This window comes from Silurus aristotelis (genome assembly GCF_946808225.1).
Source record: "Silurus aristotelis genome assembly, chromosome: 15".
Lineage (NCBI taxonomy): Eukaryota > Metazoa > Chordata > Actinopteri > Siluriformes > Siluridae > Silurus > Silurus aristotelis.
In genome coordinates this window covers 9343556-9367566 of record NC_139588.1, presented here as the reverse complement: position 1 = coordinate 9367566, position 24011 = coordinate 9343556, and the positions used below count along the sequence as shown (strand labels likewise).

General features: G+C 37.4%; 1 protein-coding gene across 2 annotated transcripts in view; it reads right to left on the bottom strand.

Annotated features, from left to right (window-relative positions):
• Window positions 1-24011, bottom strand: part of adcy1a (adenylate cyclase 1a) — a 54764-nt gene that overhangs the window by 10653 nt on the left and 20100 nt on the right. For both annotated transcript variants that reach the window (XM_083563289.1, XM_083563290.1), the window contains 12 exons: window positions 21583-21701; window positions 20527-20638; window positions 17387-17514; window positions 12254-12412; window positions 11352-11493; window positions 10715-10870; window positions 9942-10133; window positions 5627-5724; window positions 2711-2795; window positions 2502-2591; window positions 1585-1838; window positions 1184-1310 (listed from right to left, as the gene is read on the bottom strand). In XM_083563289.1, coding sequence (XP_083419415.1) covers window positions 1184-1310; window positions 1585-1838; window positions 2502-2591; window positions 2711-2795; window positions 5627-5724; window positions 9942-10133; window positions 10715-10870; window positions 11352-11493; window positions 12254-12412; window positions 17387-17514; window positions 20527-20638; window positions 21583-21701 — 1662 coding nt within the window. The remainder of the gene's footprint in view (window positions 1-1183; window positions 1311-1584; window positions 1839-2501; window positions 2592-2710; window positions 2796-5626; window positions 5725-9941; window positions 10134-10714; window positions 10871-11351; window positions 11494-12253; window positions 12413-17386; window positions 17515-20526; window positions 20639-21582; window positions 21702-24011) is intronic.

Sequence of the window (24011 nt, the reverse complement as noted above, 5' to 3'; positions counted from 1 at the left end):
CTTCATGGAGCTCTCTTTGTGCACAGGGATTATCATGCTGGAAAAGGTTTGGTTCAAGTGAAGGGACATTTTTTACACTACCACATCGAAATACATGCTTTACAATTATGTGCTTCCAAATTTGTGGTAACAGTTTGAGGATTATCCACATATGGCTGGAAAAATCAGGTGTCCCAATACTTTTGTCTAGTGTAATTTTGATGTCAATAATACAGGTAACACATTGTTAAAGGTTAAAACATTCATGTATATTTAATGTAAAATTAATCTCAAAATGTTTTTAACATTATGCTCTAGCTAGAAGAAATCCTGTCTAAAAAAAAGTTAATTGAAGTTTATGTGACATTGGGTTGCCGTCTTTGTGTTGGTGTAATTCTTGTGTTCCATTTCATTCCAACATTTGTTTGAGTTTCAAAAATGCTCTTTTTTTAACCCTTTAATAACAGCATAATGTAACGACAAAAACAGAACTAGATTTGTATTAGAGTCAGTGTGACTCTAATACAAAATTCTGACTGACTCTGACTGTAATCAAATTTTAATAATACTCAGTGAGATTGTACTGCATGTCCTTAAGACTGCATTACTGCTTTACATTCTCTTAAATCATGCGATTTTTAATCAGCATCTGATTACCTTTCCTAAATTTTCCTAACCAAGACTGTATGCAATTCAAGATTATTTCTATTAACCAACTAAGCTGACACCATCTGATCTGATATTTAGGCAAACATATAGCATATATTTTGAGATGTTCCTGTAGCTACTAAGTACTCTGGGAATCACGTTGTTTTTCATCATCAATGGTCAAATGACATCTGCTTCAGTGGGGATTAATAGCCAGTTAAAGTGATATAAATGTATCCAGTTTTAGAACATCTGTTAAGAGAGAGCTTAGAACTAAGCTAAAAGTCAAAAGTTTAGGAGAACAGCTGGAGGAATACAAAAAAATTTATTAACGTGCAAAGTTTCACATAAAAACTTTAATGAATATGCCATTTGGAGAGAGAAAATAAATACAATAAAATTGAGATTGTCATTGGTGACGGAGAGAATCATTTAGAGAAGTCTATATACAAATTCACACACACACACACACACACACACACACACACACACACACACACACACACACACACACACACACACACACACACACACACACACACACACACACAAATACCTGTGTGGCCCAAAGGTAGTCAAGTCGCAGTTTGAGGTCCTGTTGTCTGCAGTGGAGTATCATTGCTCCAGAAAAGAGGAGCATAGCCAGAACAGGATCATACCCATGTGTGTGAAAGAACCCTCCTCTACATACACACAAAGCACAAACACATTTATTCATTTGGACACATTCAATACAGCACTTTTATTATTATTTTTTTTTATAATACTCACTAAACAATTTATTAATCTCAAAAGAATATAGTACAAGATTATCTGATACCCTAATCTATGTATATTGAGGTACAATGGCATACCCCAAGTGTAAACACCTGTTTAAATCTAGCGTTATTATTTCTTCAGGTGTGTGTAAGCACTGGTCTGGTGCTATTGTTGTGCGCTTGGTGGTTGGCCGCTCACCCCACAGCCTGCCGATAACCGCTGGTCTCCATGACAACGGTATGGAGGACGTTGAGGAGGAGAAGCAAGAGAATCTTGGGTAGCGATGACACGCGCAGGTACAGAGCCATGGATAGCAATGCCATCACGCAAGATAAGAACACGTACGGAGTGTATTTGCACACACCTGTGCTCACAGTCGTGTTGTTCACTATGAGAACCGTGATAATAGAGACGCTAGAGTTGCCCTGCCAGGACCATGGCATGCATGCCACCTGTAAATCAAAAAGCAAAATGTCCACACAGTATGAGTTTTTCCCTTAAATTCAACACCTGAAAAGGTTTTTTAAAGCTCTTAATGTCGAGGTGTTGATTAGAAGTTGACCAACTGTGGATTTAGCTAGGTTGGATTGTACGTGATGATAACCAATTATTTAACTGATAGTTTTTTTAATGAATACTGTATAAAAAAAAAAAAAAAAAAAAAAACAAACAAACAAACTTAACACTCCATGTAAAAATAGTACTGTACTTTTTTTACAAAAATAAAAATACAGTACTGAATCATGGAAATGTGCTAAATGAAATTAATATGAATATATTAACTATTTTCCTAAATATTGAGGAAAATAAAAGACATGAAACAAAAAGTAATAATGCAAATTAATAAAAACAGTTACATCCAAAATCAATTAAAAAGGACACATCAAATAAACAGCACGTGGCGTCAGTGATTCGCCTTTAGAGGCCGCTCTCGTCCCGGAAAAACTATCAGTATGGATTTTTGCCGACAGCCGATAGTTCCAGCAATCAACTATCTTTGTCGATTAATCGGCAAAACCAATGAATCGGTCAACCTCTAGTTATTATGATACGTTAATTAAGATAATTATTGACTTTTTTTTAATATTTTCCAACAAAAACATTTCCAAACTCACCACACAGCCCTGGGTCACCGAATACGTCAGAAGGACCAGAAAGCCACACAAAACCGTCCTGATCTGCAGAGTAAGACAGTCTGGAGAGCACTACAGAGAAACACAAATTGAACAGGAGATGACGAGGCCACAAAGCCACAGGATGAAGAACTTCAGCTCTTTACTGTTTCTGCAATTCAGCAATTGCTGCTCGTGGTAATGTATCATACCTGCACATGAGTGATGTGAAGATACATTACACTCGCCATATGAAAACAGATACAAATAACCAGCAAAACAATGATCACCACACCTCTGTGGGGAGAAAGCGAGAGACAGACAGAGACAGAATTAGTTTGTTATTATAGTAAATGCTATAATCACATATATAATATAGTAAATATAATAATATAATATAATATAATATAATATAATATAAAATATGAATAAATATAATATAATACATAACTAGAAAAATCATAGCAAATCAATTGAACAAAAACTGTCAACAAAATTTATATCATTTTAATAACAATAATTAATTTTTACAGAATTAATATTTTAAATGATCAACCACAGGAACTGATTAATATATAAATAAATAAATGCATTAAGCTCCTCCTAAATTGTATTTATCTTAAATTTTTTGTGTGTTGTTATTCAAGTTGATAAATTCCAGTTTAGTATTAAAAGAAAAGAAAAGAAAAGAAAAGAAAAGAAAAGAAAGAAAATTTAAGGAGAAAAGAGTGTGCGAATATTATACATTATACAATATTATACAACTCTCTTATTTAAATTGAACAGCAGTTGTTTACAGATCAAACCACTAATCACAAGTGCAGGATTATTTAATTGGCAATTGAAAAAATTTCAATAAAAAATAAACTAATAAAAGTTAGCAAAACCGAAACTTAAGCTAAACATGTTTTCACTTAAATTACAGTTTTTCTCAATTGCTAAAATACTAAACCCTATTGTCTGAACCAAATGCTCAGTTGCCTGAACCCACTGATTGATTTAATCACTCTTTTGGCAAAACCATAAGCACTTTTCACCTGTTTAGGCACAACTTGCCAACAGATTTTCATTGTGATGCACCCGTGCTGCAAAATGGTGAGCACAGGGGACAAAAGTCAAACACAATTAAAGCACAAGTTTCACCACTTGAACACTACAACTCAAAATGGATCACACTTGTGGCTAATGATGTGAGGGAACATATAAAGTAAGCCAGTTCAGAGAGTACTGGTTGGTGAGACCCTACAATAGATAGAAATCTGAGAGGAAGAGTTTGTGTGAGAGGAGGTCGAGGTGGTCAGCGAAGACAAAGAACAGTAATATCTGATGAAATCAGAGCTACTGTGATTGACCATGTTCTTGTCCATGGTATAAGCATGAGGGAGGCTGGACAAAGGGTACAACCAAACATCAGTAGATTCACTGTGTCCACCATAATCCGAAGATTTAGAGAAGAGAACAGGTAATTACCTTGTTTGACATTATAGTACAGTATGTAAATGTTGACAGCAATTACTCTATGAAATACTATATACTGTACCACAGTATACTGTAAGTAAATATATGTTTCAGAACATCACTGTACCAATGTACTGTAGTATTGTCATGGAGGGTTGGTCTAATTGTTTGTAGGCCTAGTATTCCATGTATATTTTTTGTAATTCCATGTTCTCTTTTTGTAGAATTGAAAGACTGCCACATGGGGGTAGGAGGACAGGTATGTTCTCCCCCCACCAAGAGATATGGTCCGTGAGAACAATGCCATTAAACTGAGTGAAATTCAGCAGAAGATCATTGAGGACCATGTACATTTGAGGGTATTATCAGTGTCAGCCTCTCTACTGTTGATCGTGTCCTCAACCGCAACAGACTGCGCATGAAACAGCTATACAGAGTGCCCTTAGATCGCAACTCAGACAGAGTCAGAGAGCAAAGATTCCAGTATGTACAGGTTGGCAAATATCCAGACACATCCGATGTTGATTACTCTAAGTAGTGATTTAATGTAGTGGCCTAAATCACTTTTTCCGTATCACTTACAAAACTATATCTATTTTTACAGAGGGTTCTTCAACTGGATGCAATGGAAAGACCCCATGAATACGTGTACATGAATGAAGCTGGGTTTTATCTTACCAAATCTCACTCAATCACATGCGAGATGCTTTGTAGGGCAGCAGGATGAGCATCCCATTTATGTTGTTGTTTGGGACAATGTGAGTTTTCACAGAGCCCTCCAGGTTAGAGAGTGGTTCAATATAAACCAAGGTTTTATCAATCTTTGCCTTCCACCGTACTCCCCTTTCCTAAACCCCACTGAGGAATTCTTCTCCTCATGACGGTGGAAGGTATATGAACGCCAACCCTACACCAGAGTAAATCTCCTGCAAGTCATGGGACTTGCCTGTGGTGACATAGGTGTGGAGGCATGCCAAGCCTGGATACGGCATGCCAGGGTTTTTTTCCCCCGTTGCCTGGCCAGACAAAATGTGCCCTGTGATGTGGATGAAGCCCTGTGGCATGACCCAGTACGGAGACATGATGCGGGGCTGAGTAATGCACTTATTTGTATATTTTTGTACTTTATTTTTACATGGGCTTACTGTACACAAGTGGCAAACTCATAAGATTTCTGTTTGTTTTTACAAGTGCTACGTGTAAATGCACAAGATTTCTGTTTTGTCTTTTTGTACAAGTGCAAAATGCACAGGTTTTTTTTGTTTTGCAACATGAATTTAGCCTACAGTGAACAATAAACATTTATTTCTCCAGCTTCATGTCCTGAGCATTGTGTTTTCTATTTTTCTACGTAGTGTTTAGTGACTGTTCCGTAGTGATTTTAATTTTGATTGACTCGGGGCACGATTTGACAACATAGTTCAGTTTTGAGCACAGATTGAACTGTTTTGAGGTGAAAGTTTGGTTTTGCAAGAAGAGTCTGAGGTTTTGTGAATGTAGCTTGAGAATTGGGTTTTGTGTTCACAGTTTAGAGAAAAGGAGAGCAGCTTTCAAGAAATGTGTCTTAGCAATCGAGAAAAACTGTAATAGCAAAAAAAATAAAAAACAAACAAACTAATAATGGCAGCATACGTAGTTATAAGTGTGGTGCTGTTGCATGAGTTACATACTGAGGGATAATCAGAAAATAGACGAGAGCGAAGAGTGAAGTGAGGAGGAGAGAGATCACCACAGCGCTGATAAAGCCGTCATCATACACCTGCTGATACTGAGAGCAAAATAGAGAGAGAAAGAGAGAGAGAGAGAAAGAGAGAGAGAGAGAGAGAGAGAGAGAGAGAGAGAGAGAGAGAGAGAGAGAGAGAGAAAAAGAGAGAGAGAGAGAGAGAGAGAGAGAGAGAGAGAGAGAGAGAGAGAGAGAGAGAGAGAGAGAGAGAGCAAGAGACAGAGAAATAAAGAGAGAGAGAGAGAGAGAGAGAGAGAGAGAGAGCAAGAGACAGAGAGAGAGAGAGAGAGAGAGAGAGAGAGAGAGAGAGAGAGAGAGAGAGAGAGAGAGAGAGAGAGAGAGAGAGAGAGAAATAAAGTGCAGTGGGTATTTCAAGATCCAAAAGCTATTACACAATTATTTCCTTTGTCTTCAATATGTTATTTTTTCAGAAGATATGACCTGCTTTTATGATGGATGATGGCTAAATCCACATGGGACATAGAAGCTAAGTACAATCTACCAGCAGCCTGACACTGAGGTGAACATGAGCTCACTGAATGATGCCTTTTCTTCATTAGTGCTGAAAACTAGCATGTGTCTCCCTGCTGCAATATATACGCATTGTCATTACTCTCCTGCTGAGGCTGGGGAAAGCCAACGCTCCCTATTGCCACAGAGAGAAAGTGTGTGTGTATGTGTGTGTGTGTGTGTGTGTGTGTGTGCACGCATATGTGTGGGCACATTCTTCAGAAATCCCAGAACTGTTACTGTTGCCCCCGTTCTTATGGTGGGTGGGTCCCTTATGCCAGTACAGTAGGTGTGAAGAAGGGATTGAAAAAAAAAACAGAGCGAGAATGAGAGAGGGGAGTAAATGTGGGGGTGAGAGGTGGATGAAAGTGAGAAGAGACACAGAGTCACGAAGCACAAGAGAACAATGTGGGGGATGCTGCTTGTGCATGTATGTCTGCGCGCGAGTGTGTGTGTGTGTGTGTGTGTGTGTGTGTGTGTGCGTGTGTGTGTGTGCGCATGATTATGCTGGCTTTTATGTTTGCATTTGTGTCAGCTAAAAATCTTTTCGTGCCCATATCCAGGGCTTTTCATTTCTCCTACGTTCCTCACCGTAAGAGCCAGACTGAAGGTCTTTGGGGGTCTAAGTAAAAAAATTGACCTATCATTTAAGCTTAAATATAAAATATAAACACATAAAAAGAAACTCTTTCCACTTCTTTTCAACACAAATGCTCTTTTGTTAAATATCACCTAAAAACATGATTAACTAACACAACATTACTAAAGCACTAAAAGATCTAGCCCAGATTTTTACATACACCCAACACTTACAATGAATTTTACATGATCATATATTTCCTGTGCTTTCAGACACAGTGATTACTACATTCCACTAGGTCAGGATCTTGTGTTAATTTTACTGTTGGTTATTATTGTCTTTTTTTGCTTAAATTGAATCAAAAACTTGGTGTAGCCTTCCACCATCTAAAGAACTGCTGTAACTTAGACAGGTTCATGGTCATACACACTGCTTACTCACACACAGTTTTTCAATTCAGTCCACAGATTTTCCTTTGCAGTTGAGATCAGTGCATTGTGACGGTCTATGACTTTCTTTTGCTGCTATTACGGAAAACGTGCAGCTTGGACAGTTGAGGGTCTTGCTGATTAAAATGAACTCTTGCTGGTCTTGCTGATTAAAATGAACTGAGGATAAATTGAACTCTCTGGTTTTGCATTTATTCTTTCTTTTTTTTTTTCTTTGAGCAGAGCCAAACAGCAATGAACTAAGGCCTGAATGCTTACTTGCAAAACAGCACTTGCTTGACAGTTGTACAGCTGTTGGGTTACGGAGAACAGATTAAAGGCTGCAGAATATGAACAGCAATGGAACAGTGTATTTAATCAAAGAGTAGTTATAGGGAAAAAAATACGCACAACATGTTGGCCAACAGCTGTGTGGTGCTAAAACAACCTACAACAATGATTATGTCGGCTTGACCACATGTTCCCTTGTTCTAGTGTGAATCTGATAAACTAGGCATTATGTTCTGTTACTTCAGAGTAAAACTTATTATCTTTGTACTTCTTCATGTTTAAACACAAAGCTAAGTGCTAAGCACTAAGATATAAAAGGAAATAGATGTTTATAGTGATGCATCAATTTAAAATGTGTGCATTGGATAAAATGTGGCATTTATATTAGAATGCATTGTTTTTAACATATTTGCATCAGTTAAAAAATTATTTATTTGTATATAATAATTAGTAGATGTGCAATACATTTTTTATTTAGAAAGTGACCAATAATTTGTGATCAATATTTAATATGTGGATTGATTTCTCCACACTAAACTGTTTCTCAAGTGCGTTCTCAGCACAACTGCTGCTACATAAATATGAAGAATCATAACACTGCATGTGTGTCCTGAGTCACATGGAATATAGATTAACATGGCAGAGGTAGAGATGCATCTTCCTGGCGACAAAACAGGAAACGAACATCTGGTTTAATTCTTCTTCTTTTTTTTTTTTTTGCACTACAAAAGGCCTGTTGGTGAAAAGGCCATGCGTTAGAAGTCAGAGGGCGCTTAAGGAAATTTATGATTTGCTGTCTGTCTGAACCAAAGAAAAATAGAGATCTATCTGCACCATACTGAATTGCATAGTAATATATATTTTCCAATGCATCGTACTGCGTTGAATCGCAATGCGTTGAATCAAATCAAATTCGGAACACGCTGCATCGTAATAGGAGAGAATCATATCGAATCGAATCACATCGTAGCTGCGCTACAGTGGTGGATGGAGTACACAAAGCATGTACTTGAGAAAAAGACATCCACTCTGTAAAATATGACTCCAGTAAAAGTAACAGTAGTCCCTTTAAACTTTTACTTGAGTAAAAGTACAAAGGTATTTGCCTTCAAGTGTACTTAAGTATCCAAGTACTATAACTTATATTGATTAGTTTCAGCCCTAAAAAGCTCCTCTCTGCTTCAGCTGGATCAGTAACATATTCTTAGAGCAGTCCACAAATTTGGACACATTTCTGAAAGCTCCCTTTCATGTAGAAATATCACCCTAAATGCATTTATTGCACAATTAAATACAGGTCATTGTGCACAATTTATCAAACTCTCAGAACCAAAAACCAAACAACTCCTTGGCTAATTGTAGCCATAAGATACATACAGCATCAATATCCTTATAATAAATGTCTTTTAAATTAGTTATCCAAGCTGCACTGGAGATTCCCTCTCACTGAACTCAGTTCAGGAACTTTTCAGTACAATCACAGAAAACCATTATGACATCACCTCAATTAAAGGTAACCAAATCAATAAGTGCTGTTAAACTACAATTCAAATAGACTAGTTAGGTTGTAATTGTTTTGTTGCTACACACATTAGGATAACTACATACTATAAATATTAATATTATGCAGCTAAAAGAAATATTATTGCTCTATGAATAAAAGCATTGCAGGCAACACAACATAACCTATACAGTTATTAGCCTTTTTCATTAAATGCATTGGCTTACACTATTTTCATAACGAGATGAGTGATAGAGCTGAATAGGGCTCCTCAGGGTTTAGACCTTGTTTTGTCATGCATGATTTTAATTTGGATTCAGCTCTGCTTACTGATACCCCGTCCCTCCTTTCTGAGTGTATGAGTGAGGGAACTTGCGGTGGGCTCACTTTAAGTCCCGACCATTTTCATTCACCGTGATATGATTTAATAATTGACCAGATCGTGCAAATGAGCGAAAACCAAAACAAAACAATGATAGTTTTTTCCCTCCAGAGAATGCCTCATGCCGCCCCCCGGGAAGATGCACATGTCGCCTCTGCCCAAATCCGCCATTGCCAAGCGTCAATTAAAACAAGTTTAAAACAAAGAGCGCTCTACCCTGATTGGTGGCTTGCTGTGTGCTTAACCAGTTACGTTTTTATAGATTCACAAATAAAAAGAAATTAGTGATTTTGCGAAATGTAGTTGAGTAAAAAAGTACAATATTTTACTGAAATGTAGTGAACTTAAAGTAAAAGAAATACTTGAGTAAAGTACAGATACGTGAAAAATCATGTTACTGTCTATCACTGATTGGCTATGCATCGTTATGCGAATCGCATCGGCCACAGTTTTAGAGATGCTCATCTCTAGTTTATAAATAAAAAACTGTACAAATGTGTTTGTTTCTAATAAAAAAAAAGAAAACTAAGAAATGTGATTTAGAAAGTTTTTGGCTGTTCGTATACCCACCGTTCGCTCTCTTTCTCTGCTCCTGTAGGTCAGGGTGATGTAATTGAGATCTGCCGTTTCTGATTCGGTTTGCCGAGCTTCAATAAGTCTTCCAATGTAGCGGTTCACACGTGTGCCAGGTGAGTTCTGTGCTACTCCTGAAAAGGATGTGCGGTTGCGTATCTTCTCTGATGCAGTGCGTAGAGCTCGCCTCTGTAGTGATGGATAAAAAACTCTTGTGATTGTAGAGCTTCACATGAAATAAAGCAAAACTCAAAATTATCTTATTTATACAGCTGAGCAATTGAGGGTTAAGGGCTTTGCTCAAGGGCCCAGTAATAGCAGCTTTGTGGTGCCGGGATTAGAACTAATGACCTTCTGATCAGAAGTCCAACATCTTAACCACTCAGCTCCCCTTACGCATCATTTTATTGCTGATGATCAATGCTGAATTTTAGCGAAGATCCAGACAGTCATGATTTATTGCTGATTGTAGAAAGGAAGCATAACGAGTGCACTTGCACACACACCCACACATTAAATCCATTCGTGAGTTTTTGTAAACTAACCATTTTTTTCAGTCTACAATCACCCTCTTTAATAGGAGTAAAGGATGACATTAGATCAGATTAATTTCTATTATTCTCATGTTAGTGTGTATGTACAGGTAAGTATGTGTGTATGTACATGTGTATGCAACATTCAGTGAGACACAATCTACTCAATCTCTATTACTGAACCAAATGCTTGTCACTCACACGATATTTTATTAGTGTGCACGTGTAAATATCCACCTTATCGTCATCCTCGCAGGTCATGACGTTGGAGAAGGGGATCTCGGCCTTAAACATTTTCCTGCAGTGCATGAGCTGCACAAGGAGGTAGCAGACCGTCTTAAACTTCATCTTCTTTGCTGGCTTTATATCAGACAGAATCAAGCCAGGGAAAATCTGGATTAAAAAGGGAAAGAGAGGGCAGCGGAATCTTCTTTTTTCGGTGTTATGTGAAAAAAAATGTCAGTGTTAAAAGGAGAACAATTAACATTATTAGTATGAAGAAAGAAGAATGTCAGGAAAGCAGCATCAGTTACTTTGATTATACAGGTGAGCATAAAACACATCAAGCAAGACTTCATTATCAAGAAATAGAGACTGGTGTCATTTGCATGAGCCTCTAACTGTGTATGCCTATTTCTGTGTGTGTGTGTGTGTGTGTGTGTGTGTATGTGTGTGTGTGTGTGTGTGTGTGTGTGTGTGTGTGTGTGTGTGTGTGTGTGTGTGTGTGTGTGTGTTTGTGTGTGTGTGTGTCCACATGATTGGATTGGCCTGGATAATGTCACACCAATTACTAGTTGATATTAATGTCATAATTATGCTTCATCTGAAGAGTATGTGTTTAAATGCAGGACTGTACACACGTGTGCGGTTCTACCTTGCGCCTGTGAGAGGGCACAATAAAAAAGGTCTCAATGGCGTGTTTGCTGAGAAAGGCGTGTCTCTCGTGCCCATTGCCTGGCTCCACCTCGTAATCTCCATTTAGGCATTCCAGAGTGGCTTTAGTGATATGGACCTTACTGTGGGGGAACACAGAATCACTCAAAAATACATTATCAGCAAATATATATCTGTGGGTGTATTTATGGGTGAAATTTTGGGTCCTACTAACTGTACATGTTGTACATTTAGTACTTTGGTGTCAACTGACTTTTCCAGCCATATGTGGTTCTTCCAAAAACTGTTAACAAACAGCTGGAGGCACACAATTGTAAAAGATGTATTTGCATGTGGTAGCATTGAATTGTCCCTTAATTTGAAATTGAAGACCTAACTTTGTTCCAGCATAACAATGCCGCTTTGCACAAAGCCAGATCTAAGATATGGAGATATAGAAGATATGGTTTTAGTAGAAAATTTTGCGTGACCTGCTATATACAGTCATTCTGAACTCAACCCTACTGAAAATCTTTGGAATGAATTGGAACACTGACTGCACCTAAGGCCTTCTTACCCTAGATCAATGCCTGACTTTACTAATGCCCTTGTGGATGAATGTGTACAAATCTTCACAAAATCTAGTGGAACACCTTCCCAGAAGAGATGAAGGTACAATAACAGCAAATGAGGACTGACATCATTAGTAAATCAAGGCCCCTTCACATTTAGATGCCCAAACAGGACTCATTATTGACTTTGCACAGGCCCAGCTCTAAACCAATTCAAAATCAGGGTTATGTTACTTATTTTCCACTTGCAAAGACAGCAATTCAAAAAGCTTGTGGTTACAAAAAGTGTCCAGTGGTCAGGAACTCCTGAGATGGTCATGTAAAAACTGACCCCGGGAGTCCTCCTGCCTCCATCATGTTCGCCAGCGTGACATCATTCGACCAAACATCATACTGCCACTTCCTCAATCCCAGAACCCCACACAACACACGACCTGTGTGCAATCCCACACGCATGTTCAGATCCACCTCCGTCGCCTCAGCAACAGACCTGCAATTACACGCACACACACACACACACACACACACACACACACACACACACACACACACACACACACACACACACAAACACACACACAAGCACTTTATTCAAACAAACTTAAATGCTGTTTCTACCACTGATTTGTATTTATTTATTCCTCATTTTAGATTTAATATTTTCTACATTTTTCTCTTTTTTTTATTTTTACTATTCTGTCATTATTAAAATTTGATGCTATAGACAGCTGGGAAAAAAAACTTTTATTGTTTATGTGACCAACATAATTTGTGACAAAAAACCCCCTATCAAATAATATTAACAAAGGGTCACATTTATTTCTACAATAAAAACAAGTCTTAGGGATTAAATTCAAATAAATCATATTAATCTAAAGTGATTATATAATGAATAAGTCATGTGTTACTATAATGTTCTGTATAGGCTTTTGTCAGGCAGACCTGAAGCAGCCAACCCCATATATGAATGAATACTACAGTCTTTTTATTGTTTCAGTTTTATATTTAACTATAGGATGGCAGCTCCAATTATGCTTTTTTCCCTCAGTTTGCTCAACTCTGCTCTCGGCACCTCAGTATGATTAAATCCTTATATTAAATACCAAGATAGAATTGTAAGATTTGGGCTATGGCAGTTCAAATGTGTCAGTAAGTCAGAAAGGCAGATGAGCCATGACTCAGAAACAATATAGCTATAACGGTCTCTATGTAAATTAAATAAACCTACATAATGGTCTGTAGAAATTGATTAAATATATCTAAGGGAGAATTGTGATCTCAATTCTAAGCAAAAAATAATTCTTATTATTTCACCCAGAATCATAAAGCCAAACTTGAAAGCATGCAAAGAAATCTCCTCTCACCTCACTACCTACATATCACCACACACCAAAGAAAGAGAGAGCAGGAAAGAGAGAATGAAGAGGGTTTGCTGGGTTTATTTTTAACACAACCTGAATGAGGGAAAAAAAAACTCTAGAGTTGGAGATGGGGAAATGTCAGAGTGAGAAGAAAAAGGAAGCATTTATGTGTGTGTGTGTGTGTGTGTGTGTGTGTGTGTGTGTGTGTGTGTGTGTGTGTGTGTGTGTGTGTGTCTGTGTGTGTGTGTCTGTGTCTGTGTGTGTCTGTGTGTGTGTGTGTGTGTGTCTGTGTGTGTGTGTGTGTGTGTGTGTGTTTGCCCACCTGTATTAGGTGATAAGATTCCAGCCACAAGAGAAACAACCATTGACATAACAGTCAGTCAGTCTCTCTCTCTCTCGCTCTCGCTCTCGCTCTCTCTGTCTGTATTTAAGTCACTGCTTGTATTTAACTAATAGGTAAGAGCCTCTAATTGGATAATTACTGCATGAATTATTATCTTTCAGCTGGCAACAACTTGTTTAACTCTAACTGATGCAGTGAGTAGCTTCTTATTTCTTAAACAACCATGTCGGAAGACACATACTGTGGTCGTTAAAAAGATGTTAATCTGTTTTAGAAGGGTCAAATTATTGGCATGCATCAAGCAAAGAAAGCATCCAAAGAGATTGCTAAAACTACTAAAATTGGGTTAAAAATTTTTTAACCCAAAATGGGTTAAAATTTTTTTGGGTTAAAATTTTATTAATAAAAAAAATTAATAAAAATGTATTAATAAAAACTGGAAGGATAGTGGGGAACCACTCGTCGGAAGTGAGGAAAAAATGTGGTCGGAAAATAATCTTGAACGATCGTGATCGACGATTACTTAACCGTTTGGTGAAATTAAATCGGAAAAAAAACAACAGTAGGACTCATGGCTATGTTTAATAGTGAAAGTAAGAGCATTTACAATGGGAAAGGGAACTCAAGGGAATGGGACTAAATAGCAGTGTAGCCTTAAGAAAACCACTTATCAGCGAGGCTAATCGGAAAAAAAGGTTTCAATTTGCTAGGGAACATAAAGATTGGACTCTGAAGAAATGGAAGAAGGTCATGTGGTCTGATGAGTTCAGGCTTAAATTGTAAAAGAGTGGTTCAGGGAGCTTGAGACATTATTTTTACACATTGGCCACCACAGAGTCCATACCTTAACCCAATTGAGAATCTTTGGGATGTGCTGGAGAAGACTTTGTGCAGTGGTCCGACTCTCCCATTATCGATACAAGATTTCGGTTAAAAGATTACTGCAATTCTGGACAGGAATAAATGTTGTGACACTGCAGAAGCTTATGGAAACGATGCCATTGCGAATGTGTGCTGTAATCAAAGCTAAAGGCGTTCTGCTGTCCTGCTGTTAGGTCCTGCTGTTTGTGTTCAAGGCCATCAATGGTCTGGCCCCGGCCTACCTCACCGAATTAATAATGGTTTACCAACTAGCCAGAACTCTTCGCTCCTCTGGACATACCCCTCTGGTCATTCCCAAGTACAAATATAAAAAGTTTGGAGGCCGGTCATTTGCCGTCCAGGGACCAAAGCTGTGGAACGCACTTCCAGCACATATACGATGTGTCACTGTGCTGCGTGTTTTTAAATCACAGTTGAAAACTCATTTATTCATACAAGCTTTTACCACGTAGCCCCTGATTCAACTGCTATTTTATGTTCATTGTGTTCTTATATTTTATTGTCTATTGTTGTTTTAGTGGAAAGTGCCTTGTGCTCCTTTTGGTTGCCATAGGGCGCTCTATGAATAAAATTAGATTTGATTTGATTTGATTAGAGTGTGTGACGTTTTTTGGGATGGCTATATATATATATATATATATATATATATATATATATATATATATATATATATATATATATAGACAAACATATACAGAATGTTTCTGTTGCATTAGCAATTTGCCAATGGGCAATGGCACAAAGTTTGCCAAACCGATGCTTTAAAGATTGGTATCCACACTAACTACCAGCAATGTACCACTGTACACCAGTTCATTCATGCAATTATTAAATCAGCCCGTCATATGGCCACATGTGGTATGATACATGGAATCATGCAAATACAGAACAAATATTTCATTTTGCATGACATCCATCAAGATCAGGAGTGTCATTAGCCAGTCAGGGACCTTGTGTCTATGCAGAGCAAGGAGGATAACGCTATCCTTTAATTGTGTTACACACAGCATGAAACATCCGCAAAAAACTTCATGTGTTTCAGTTGCTGAGAAGTGACAAGATTAAACTATAATTAATTATAAGAAGGAAAAAATAAGAATGATAAATTCCTGAAATTTTCACAAACAATTAAACTCAACTAACTCAACTCAACTAAAACTCAACTAAAACTCAACTAACCACTTAGTATAACTCAAATTCTAAGTTTGTATTACAACTGTTGCCTGACTTCAGCCATCTTCTGCTGACCTTGGAAAATTATCTGATTAAATCAAATGTATATATCCATGATCCATTTCCGGCTATAAGACCCAACGTATGACAGTTTTAAAAAATCCAGTTTGTTGTTGCTGTCTTTTCCCATTTTCTTGTTGGAAAAGTAAATTGCATGTCAGACCGATGTCTCATTTAGAGGTCCGAATTGGTTGATCATAGTAGAGACTGATGAATGAATGCTGGGTATTGTAGTTTCACCACATCAAAGTGTGAAAACAAAAAAATCAATAGAAAATCAAAAGGCTCCTAAAACGCTTACACTATTGTGCAGCAGAATAATACACACCACAACTAAAAAATATAATTCTCTTTTATTCAGAAATGCTTCTTTAACTTTTAACTGCCTTAATTAAAAGTCACTTTGAATAAAAGCATCAACCAAATGAGCAAACACAGTGGATTATATATTATATTTTTTAAAAATAAATAAATCTTTTATATTTCTAGACATAACTACTGTACATTGCTACAGTACCTCCGCTGGTTTCTTGGAGCTTCCTGAATCAGATTTTAATCCCTGATGCTGTTCTACAAAGTCAGGAATGGACCCGCACCTTTCTACTGCACATCTTTTATCTCAACCCACACCACCATGCTTCTTTTATCCTCTACCCTTGTTTAACTAGTCCCAGCATCTTTCAGGGTACAAGGAAGGCATGCTTTAATACTTTTCTCTAATCTGGCACTACGGTGGTAAAACAAACTTCCACTTTCTTTCTTTCAAACGACGTATAAAGACCTTCCTTTTCCAGAAGGAGCTAAATTAGCACTTCTAAAAAAAACACCCTACTTTTCTAACTGTTTTACCTCACAACAGGAAACATATTCTTAGTCTGCGATCTAGTGAATTAGTCCTAGAATGTTTTCATTGATAGAGACTTCAAAGCCCTTTTGTAAGTCCTCTGTTAAATGGCATACACTGTGAAAAGTATAGTAAATATATTGCAGTAATTAACTGTAAATAAAATGCATGGCTTACTATTATTTATACATAGACACTTTTCTGGTATGCCTGCATACAGCAAGTTTTACAGTGCAGGTTTAAGAAGGAGAAATTACTGCCTTTTTTTTTCCCAATTTTCCAGACTTGCAGACGGTCACAAATAATTAATTTGACCAAATTATGCATGTTAATTGAAAAAATTTATTTCAAGTACAGCACAAGCATATACTCTTATCATGGGTGCTTAATAACTCAAACTAGTTGTAAAAACAATTTGAGAACGCATCTTTACCGTTCCTGAAGTCATATTCATTTTTTACAAAATCCCCTGCTGGATTGTAAGCAAAAATAATAATAAATAAATAACTTTTTTGTCTTACAAACAGATCTATTTCTGTTGTTCAGCAATGGCCCATGTGAGTCCTAGTAAAGCTGATTCTGCTTGTTCCCTTTCATAGCTGGAAGATTATTTTGGTTTCTCTTGCATGTAGAAAGACAAAAAGTTTGAACTACTTTTTAAAATAAATAACTTTTCAGAAGATTTCAAGAAAATGCACGAAATAAAGAAAAAAACTTTTACATCCAAATGAAACATCTGCAAAAAAGACACTTAAAGTATAAAGTGGGTCATGAAAAACGTGAGTTTTTTTACACACTCACGTAATGGTGTCAATCATGTCGAGTCCCATTTCCACGCAGCAGTGGGCATGGTCAGCTTTGGGCTGAGTCAAACCGGACACACAGTAATAACAGTCCCCCAGGATCTTTATTCTTCTGCAGTGGTTCTCCTTTCAGTCATACACACAAAAACAAGCACACACACACACACACACACACACACACACACACACACACACACACACACACACACACACATATACACACACACACACACACACACACACACACACACACACACACACACACACACACAGGCACATACAGAAGAAGGAAACAGAAGAGGAAAAGTAGCACTGTGTGATTGCTCGGCATAATTTTATTCTGCTAAATCAGCAAGTATTTATTATTTATTATTATACATAAACGTCCACACGTTCTGCACAGAGTGAACTATGTATATAATGTTCCTGTTAGAAATAGTGCCTGAATAATATGCTTTAGAGAGTCAAGGAAGCAGGTACATTTATACATTAACAATGCCCTCTAATTAGTTTGGAAAGGCTGTAATAAATAAGCGCACCATTGTGCGTGCTTGTATGTGTGTGTGTGTGTGTGTGTGTGTGTGTGTGTGTGTGTGTGTGTGTGTGTGTGTGTGTGTGTGTGTGTGTGTGTGTGTGTGTGAATGCACAGTGAATATGCCAAACACGGGCATTGCTACAATTCCTATGATAAACTATTGAAGTAGATTCCCTCCCACTCAGGCTTGGAAAAGCAAGATAGAGGGAAAGACATAAGGAAGGAGCAAATTCAGATCTATTATACTGTAGGTCCAAATACAGATACTTTGCCTTTTTGTTTTTTTCCATCACTTAAATCTAAAGTCATATATTCAGCTCATTTGTTTATTTGATTAAAAGTTTTAAACAAAATATTTCACTACGCTATCCTACAACCGCTATGTAGATAGAATATGCAAGAAAAAACCTGCATAATTGAGGGTATTGGAATATGAATCTCCTGTGAATAAGTACGCATTTCGGTTGCAACACCAAATTCAATTCTGGCCTGAGGGAAGTGAGAACTGAACAACATGGTACTAATTGTAATTTGGACGTCCTGTCATTAAACCAAGAATCATATACAGACAGGATATGGTTCTTTGCTAGTGTTGACTGATGTTAATGTTTACATTCGACCAATATGTTTTAACAGCAGGTAACCTTTTGCCCTGAACAATATTAATTTGAAATGGATTCTAGACATAGATAATAATATCATTTTACCTTTAATTAAGTGTTTCAGTAATTTTGATTTTTTTTGGCTTGTTAGGCAAAAGAAATATTTTGAAATAAAGATGGATGCATGTGTGCGTGTGTGTATGTGTGTGTGCTACCTTAGTAAGAAAGGAAACCCCTTGTCACATCAAACATACACCCACACAAACACACACAAAAAACACACACACCATCTGTGCTAGAAATATTTTCCAGCTGCTGCCAGGATTTCAGACCAAAGAAAAAGCTGCTGTTTATGACTATATTAACATGTAAAACACTTTATAAAATGTCTTTTTATAAAACAACAAAATTTTGCAACGGCGCTAGCACTGTACTGTATGAGGCATACGAAATAAAAAGTGACAGATCCTAGGGAAGAGAGCGAGAGAAATAGAAGAAAGGCAAGAACAGCAAAGTAACAAATAAAATCATTAATGGCAAGAATGAGCAGGTTTTAAACTGAATTGTTAAATGTAATGATATTTTTTGCTGACAAGAAATAATATATGAATGTATCCCAAATGTGTTTTGGACAGAACATTTTAACAAATTAAAGAAACATTATCAAGAAGATTAACATGAACATTTTGGGTCAATGTATAGTACTACTATAGTGTATTGTACAATTTTTAACATATGCACTATACAACCAAACATTTTTAGAAATGTTTAAAGTTTAAAGTAAATAATTGTATAGAACATTTCTGTATGCTGTAAAATTATAATTTCTCACAAAGATGAGAAATGAAAATATCAATGAAAATATGGTGCACCAAAGTTGGAGTGGAACAACTCGAGCGTCCTGCACAGAACCCAGAACACCTTTGGGATAAATTAAAACTCTGACTGCACCCATGATATGGTCCGCACACAAAATCAGTAATCAGTTTCACTAATGCAATTCTGGCTAAATTATCACAAATTTTGATTGCCATGCTCCAAGATCTAGTGGAAAGCTTTCCCAGAAGAGTGGCGCTTATCAGCAAATATTTATTCAACCACAATGATAAAGATGCAAATCTAATACAAACTGAATTAAAAATAATAACTGGTCTGACATGATTCCTCTGTTAGAGTACCTTAAATTGATCATTATATCCTACTGTCAGAAGCATAGCCAGTGCATCAGCACCATGGACAGTGTATGTGTAGCACCATTAATCTGTATAACATTCTGTAGGTTCAACGGCTACATTCTGACACAAGAGCATGTTCAACAGAAAAGACCGAACTTTCATTTAAATGTTTTGTATGTATAATTCTGGATCAAATTTATTTAATCTGTGTGTGTGTGTGTGTGTGTGTGTGTGTGTGTGTGTGTGTGTGTGTGTGTGTGTGTGTGTGTGTGCGTGCGCGCGCGTGCGTGCGTGCGTGCGTGCGTGCGAGCGTGCGAGTGTGTGTATGTGTGTGTGTGTGTTTTTACAAAATATTATTATATTTCTAATCTCGTGACAAAAACCTAACTTCTCAACTTTTTTTTGCAAACACAATCAGTGCTGATGGTCACATGTTAACACAATATAGTAACAGGATATTCCAAAATAAGCTGGAAATAATGTTAATATGCTTTGTAAAAATGTAAAAAAAATAAAAAAAATAAAATTAAATAAAAATTATTTCTTATATATCATTCATGCTCAAATAAAGTTTTGGTGTATAAACATGCCTGAGTTGTTAAAAATCAATATGTAGAAGATGTAACATAGATCTAAACATTTTAAGTAAACATTTAAGTGAAATTTGCACATTAAACTTACTTTGCATACATTTAAAAACGTTTCACACAATAACTTTGTGTTTTGTTTTATATAAACCTATCTATGCCAGAGAATGAATCGTGTGTCTCTGTAGATAAGACAATGTCTCTCTTTCTTTTAAACACAAAGGCATGTGAGGACTTACTGTGGCGAGCTCATCAAACTTCCCGAACAGTTCGTTCAATAGTTTGACCAACTCCTGAGCTGTGCATTGGGAGGCCAAACTGGTGAACCCAACAATGTCTGCAAACAGGATGCTAAGGGGGAGGGAAATATGGAGTGTTAGTTATCATACCAGTTATACAGGTGAGAATAAAGTAAAGTAAATGACTGGCATTGTACAGGATTAGGTTTTTTTTTTTTCAATACCTAATAATGTTAAACATCAGAAAAGTTTGGTCATGAGTTACCTTAACTTTCAGCAGCAAGTAGTTTTACATACTTATGACAAGTGAATATAACACCGCTGAACTTTCTCGATTATCCGTACAGAAATATACCAAGGATGAAAATTCAGTTCAGAGCCTTATGAAAATAGGTCAGGCCATCATTGAATATGCAAAATGTGGGATCAAGTCAGAAACCCTCCAGCTGCTCTGCTCTGGGTTTCCTAATGTATTCCGAAATACTACATCACTGTCGTTCACACACTGCTGTTCAGAGGCAATGTCGATATGCATGATCCTACAAATGAATGGCAGTGTAAGATCTGTCGCTGTGATGCGTGTGTGTGTGTGTGTGTGTGTGTGTGTGTGTGTGTGTGTGTGTGTGTGTGTGTGTGTGTGTGTGTGTGTGTGTGTGTGTGTGTGTGATTTCATGTGCTTTCTGTAGTGACTCCCCCAGTCCTCCCCCTTGCTCTCTCACTGTCACTCTTTCTGAATGTGTGTGGGCAGTGGGAGCTAATTGAGCAGCTCTTGAGTTGATAGGGATAGCGTTGGGAGAGGCGCAGACTTTGGCTGAGAGCCACACTCAGGAGGTTGCGTGACTGAGTGGAGATCAGTTGACTCCAGCTGACTCACTGACTGTTCTCATTCTCCCATTTATGTGCAACAGAAGTGACACCTATAGTCAATGAACTGTCAATTTTCTCCCATTGACTCTTTCACACATCTCCACTCTCTCTCTCTCTCTTTCTCTCTCTCTCTCTCTCTCTCTCTCTCTCTCTCTCTCTCTCTCTCTCTCTCTCTCTCTCTCTCCGTACCTCACGTTATCATGCCGTTGGATGTAGATCTTGTGGAAGATTCTTTCTGGTGGTTTAAGAAAGTCCTCCTTCATCTCCATGGCAACGTTTCTGGGCAGCAGACTCATTAGAAGGCGTTCCTGTAAAAAGACATGAAATAAACACTGATTTGCATAAACTGGCCCCTCCCATTATACTGGCCTCCCCAATTCGTTTATAAAAGATATAAAACTGTTACTGAAAACTGAAAAACTTAAATTTTTAAAAGGAATAACCCATAATTTTACTTTAGTCAGAACATTGATTTATTTCTCTCATTCTCTCTGGGGTTCTTAAAGCAGTTTGTCCCACTTAATGGTTCTACACATAAAACAATAACAGAGAGGGTTTCTCTTTCAGAATAGGTTGCATGTTGAACTTTGAAATGATAAATGGACAATGGATAATGGATAGTATGTAGAATTAAAAATACTGATTTACTTAGCAAATAAACAAATGAAATGTGTGTATTGGAAATAGGTGTAGAAAACCCACAAAAATATATGTTGTCATTTTAAATGTTGGAGGTTACACACTAAGCCTAAAAATGAGCTTTGGCTTTGAATTTTTCATGCTGTGCACAAAGTATGATCCTTTGAAACATGCTTTGTCAAGGTTGCAGTGAAAAAACTCAGGTGTCCTGCACAGAACCCTGACCTCAACCCAACTGAACACCTTTGTACAGAACAGGATTGATGACTTTGTGCCAGATCTTCTTACCCAACATCAGTGCATGGCCTTGCTAATGCACTTGTGGCTGAACAGGGAAAAATTCTTACATCCACATTATAAAATCTAATGAAACCCCTCCCTGAAACAGTAAAGAGATGTGACTTTGGAATGTAATCTTCAAAAATGTCTACAAAAAAATTGCAAAAATTGCAAAAATCTGTTATTTTATAAAAAGTGAGTTTCTACATAATTTACAACACTGTAAGTATATTATTTATTAGAATATATCCTATGCCACCATTCCGATACAAGTTATAAAGTCTGATCTTAACGATGCTTGAGCGATCTGGGGTGTAGGTTGTAGGCTGACACAGGTTGGCTTGTTACTGTGCTGATTACTGCTAAGTGGGTGATATCAGTGGGAGATCGCAGCTCGGCAGTGAAGTTGGTTGGCATGGCAGAGGTAAGTTTCCCTGGAGACACTTACAGTTCATCGCCAGCCATGCGTTGTTAAAAGCAGGTGATAAATGTCTTCTTGATTAAGCATGCTGTTAGCAGTGAGTCAGGACACCTGCTCTAACAGACTTCAGAGAGCGGTTTGGAAGTAGACTGAACTTTGGATTGTACTGGGCATTGCTGATATAATATAGGAATTCGGAAAGTTGTTTCAGTCAAGTTGAAGCTAAAGGTCTGTCTAACAGACATTTTGATCATTAATCAACGGTATTGACTTGTATTTACTTTCACTATTTGTATAATCCATATTGGAACTAACACTTGAAACTAACAATAAAAAATATTTGTTCCTTTTTTGTTTTAGGGAACAGAACTACAGCACACCCTGCAAACACCAGTAATCAGATTTTCTCTTAGCTTTCACAATGCACACGCATTTAAATGCAAACGCTGACAAAACACATCAGCAAAAAAGAAACAGGCAACATGAAACAAGCAAAGACTCGGGCGATCAAGAAACAAGACAAACAAAGCGGGAACATATTTCGGAAACCAAAGTGAACACTAAAATAATTTTTGTGGGAAGAGTCAGGAAGATCATGTGCCTCACTAAACTATATCATACTAAGTTTTTGTCTTCCAGCCTGAAACTGCAGAAGCTCAACAAGTCTACTGCTGTTCATATTACTTTATGGTATTAGGGTTGCTCCACACACCACCACAAGGTTCTCCAGAGTGCAGCAAGAGACCCACAGCCATACAAGAAAGCTGACAAAGACACCTCAGTCTAAAAGTTTCCAGTACACAGAATTTTTTCCATATCTCACAAATGCTTTAATAATGATTTAATCATAATCAGAAAGAAAATAACAGTTTTTACCTGCGGTATGAGGTTCCTAAATAACATGTAGGCCAGTTTCCAGGTTTACTGAGTCAGTTTACACCAATAAGACATAATATTATGACCACCTGCCTAATATTGTGTTGGTTCCCCTTTTGCTGCCCAAACAGACCCTTCGAGTATTAACAGCATTAACATCTTCAGCAATTTGAGCTACAGTTGCTCATCTGTTGAATCGGACCACACAAGTCAGCCATCGCTCCCCACGTGCATCAGTAAACCTTGGCCACCCACTTTTGGCGGCCCACTTTTGATAGATACTGACCACTGCAGACTGAGAACAACCAGAGTTGATGGCTAATGGTATTTTACATTTGTAATATAGCCAACCAGTGCTAAGGGTAAGGGTGTCTGTTAAATGCCGACAATGTAAATTTAAATG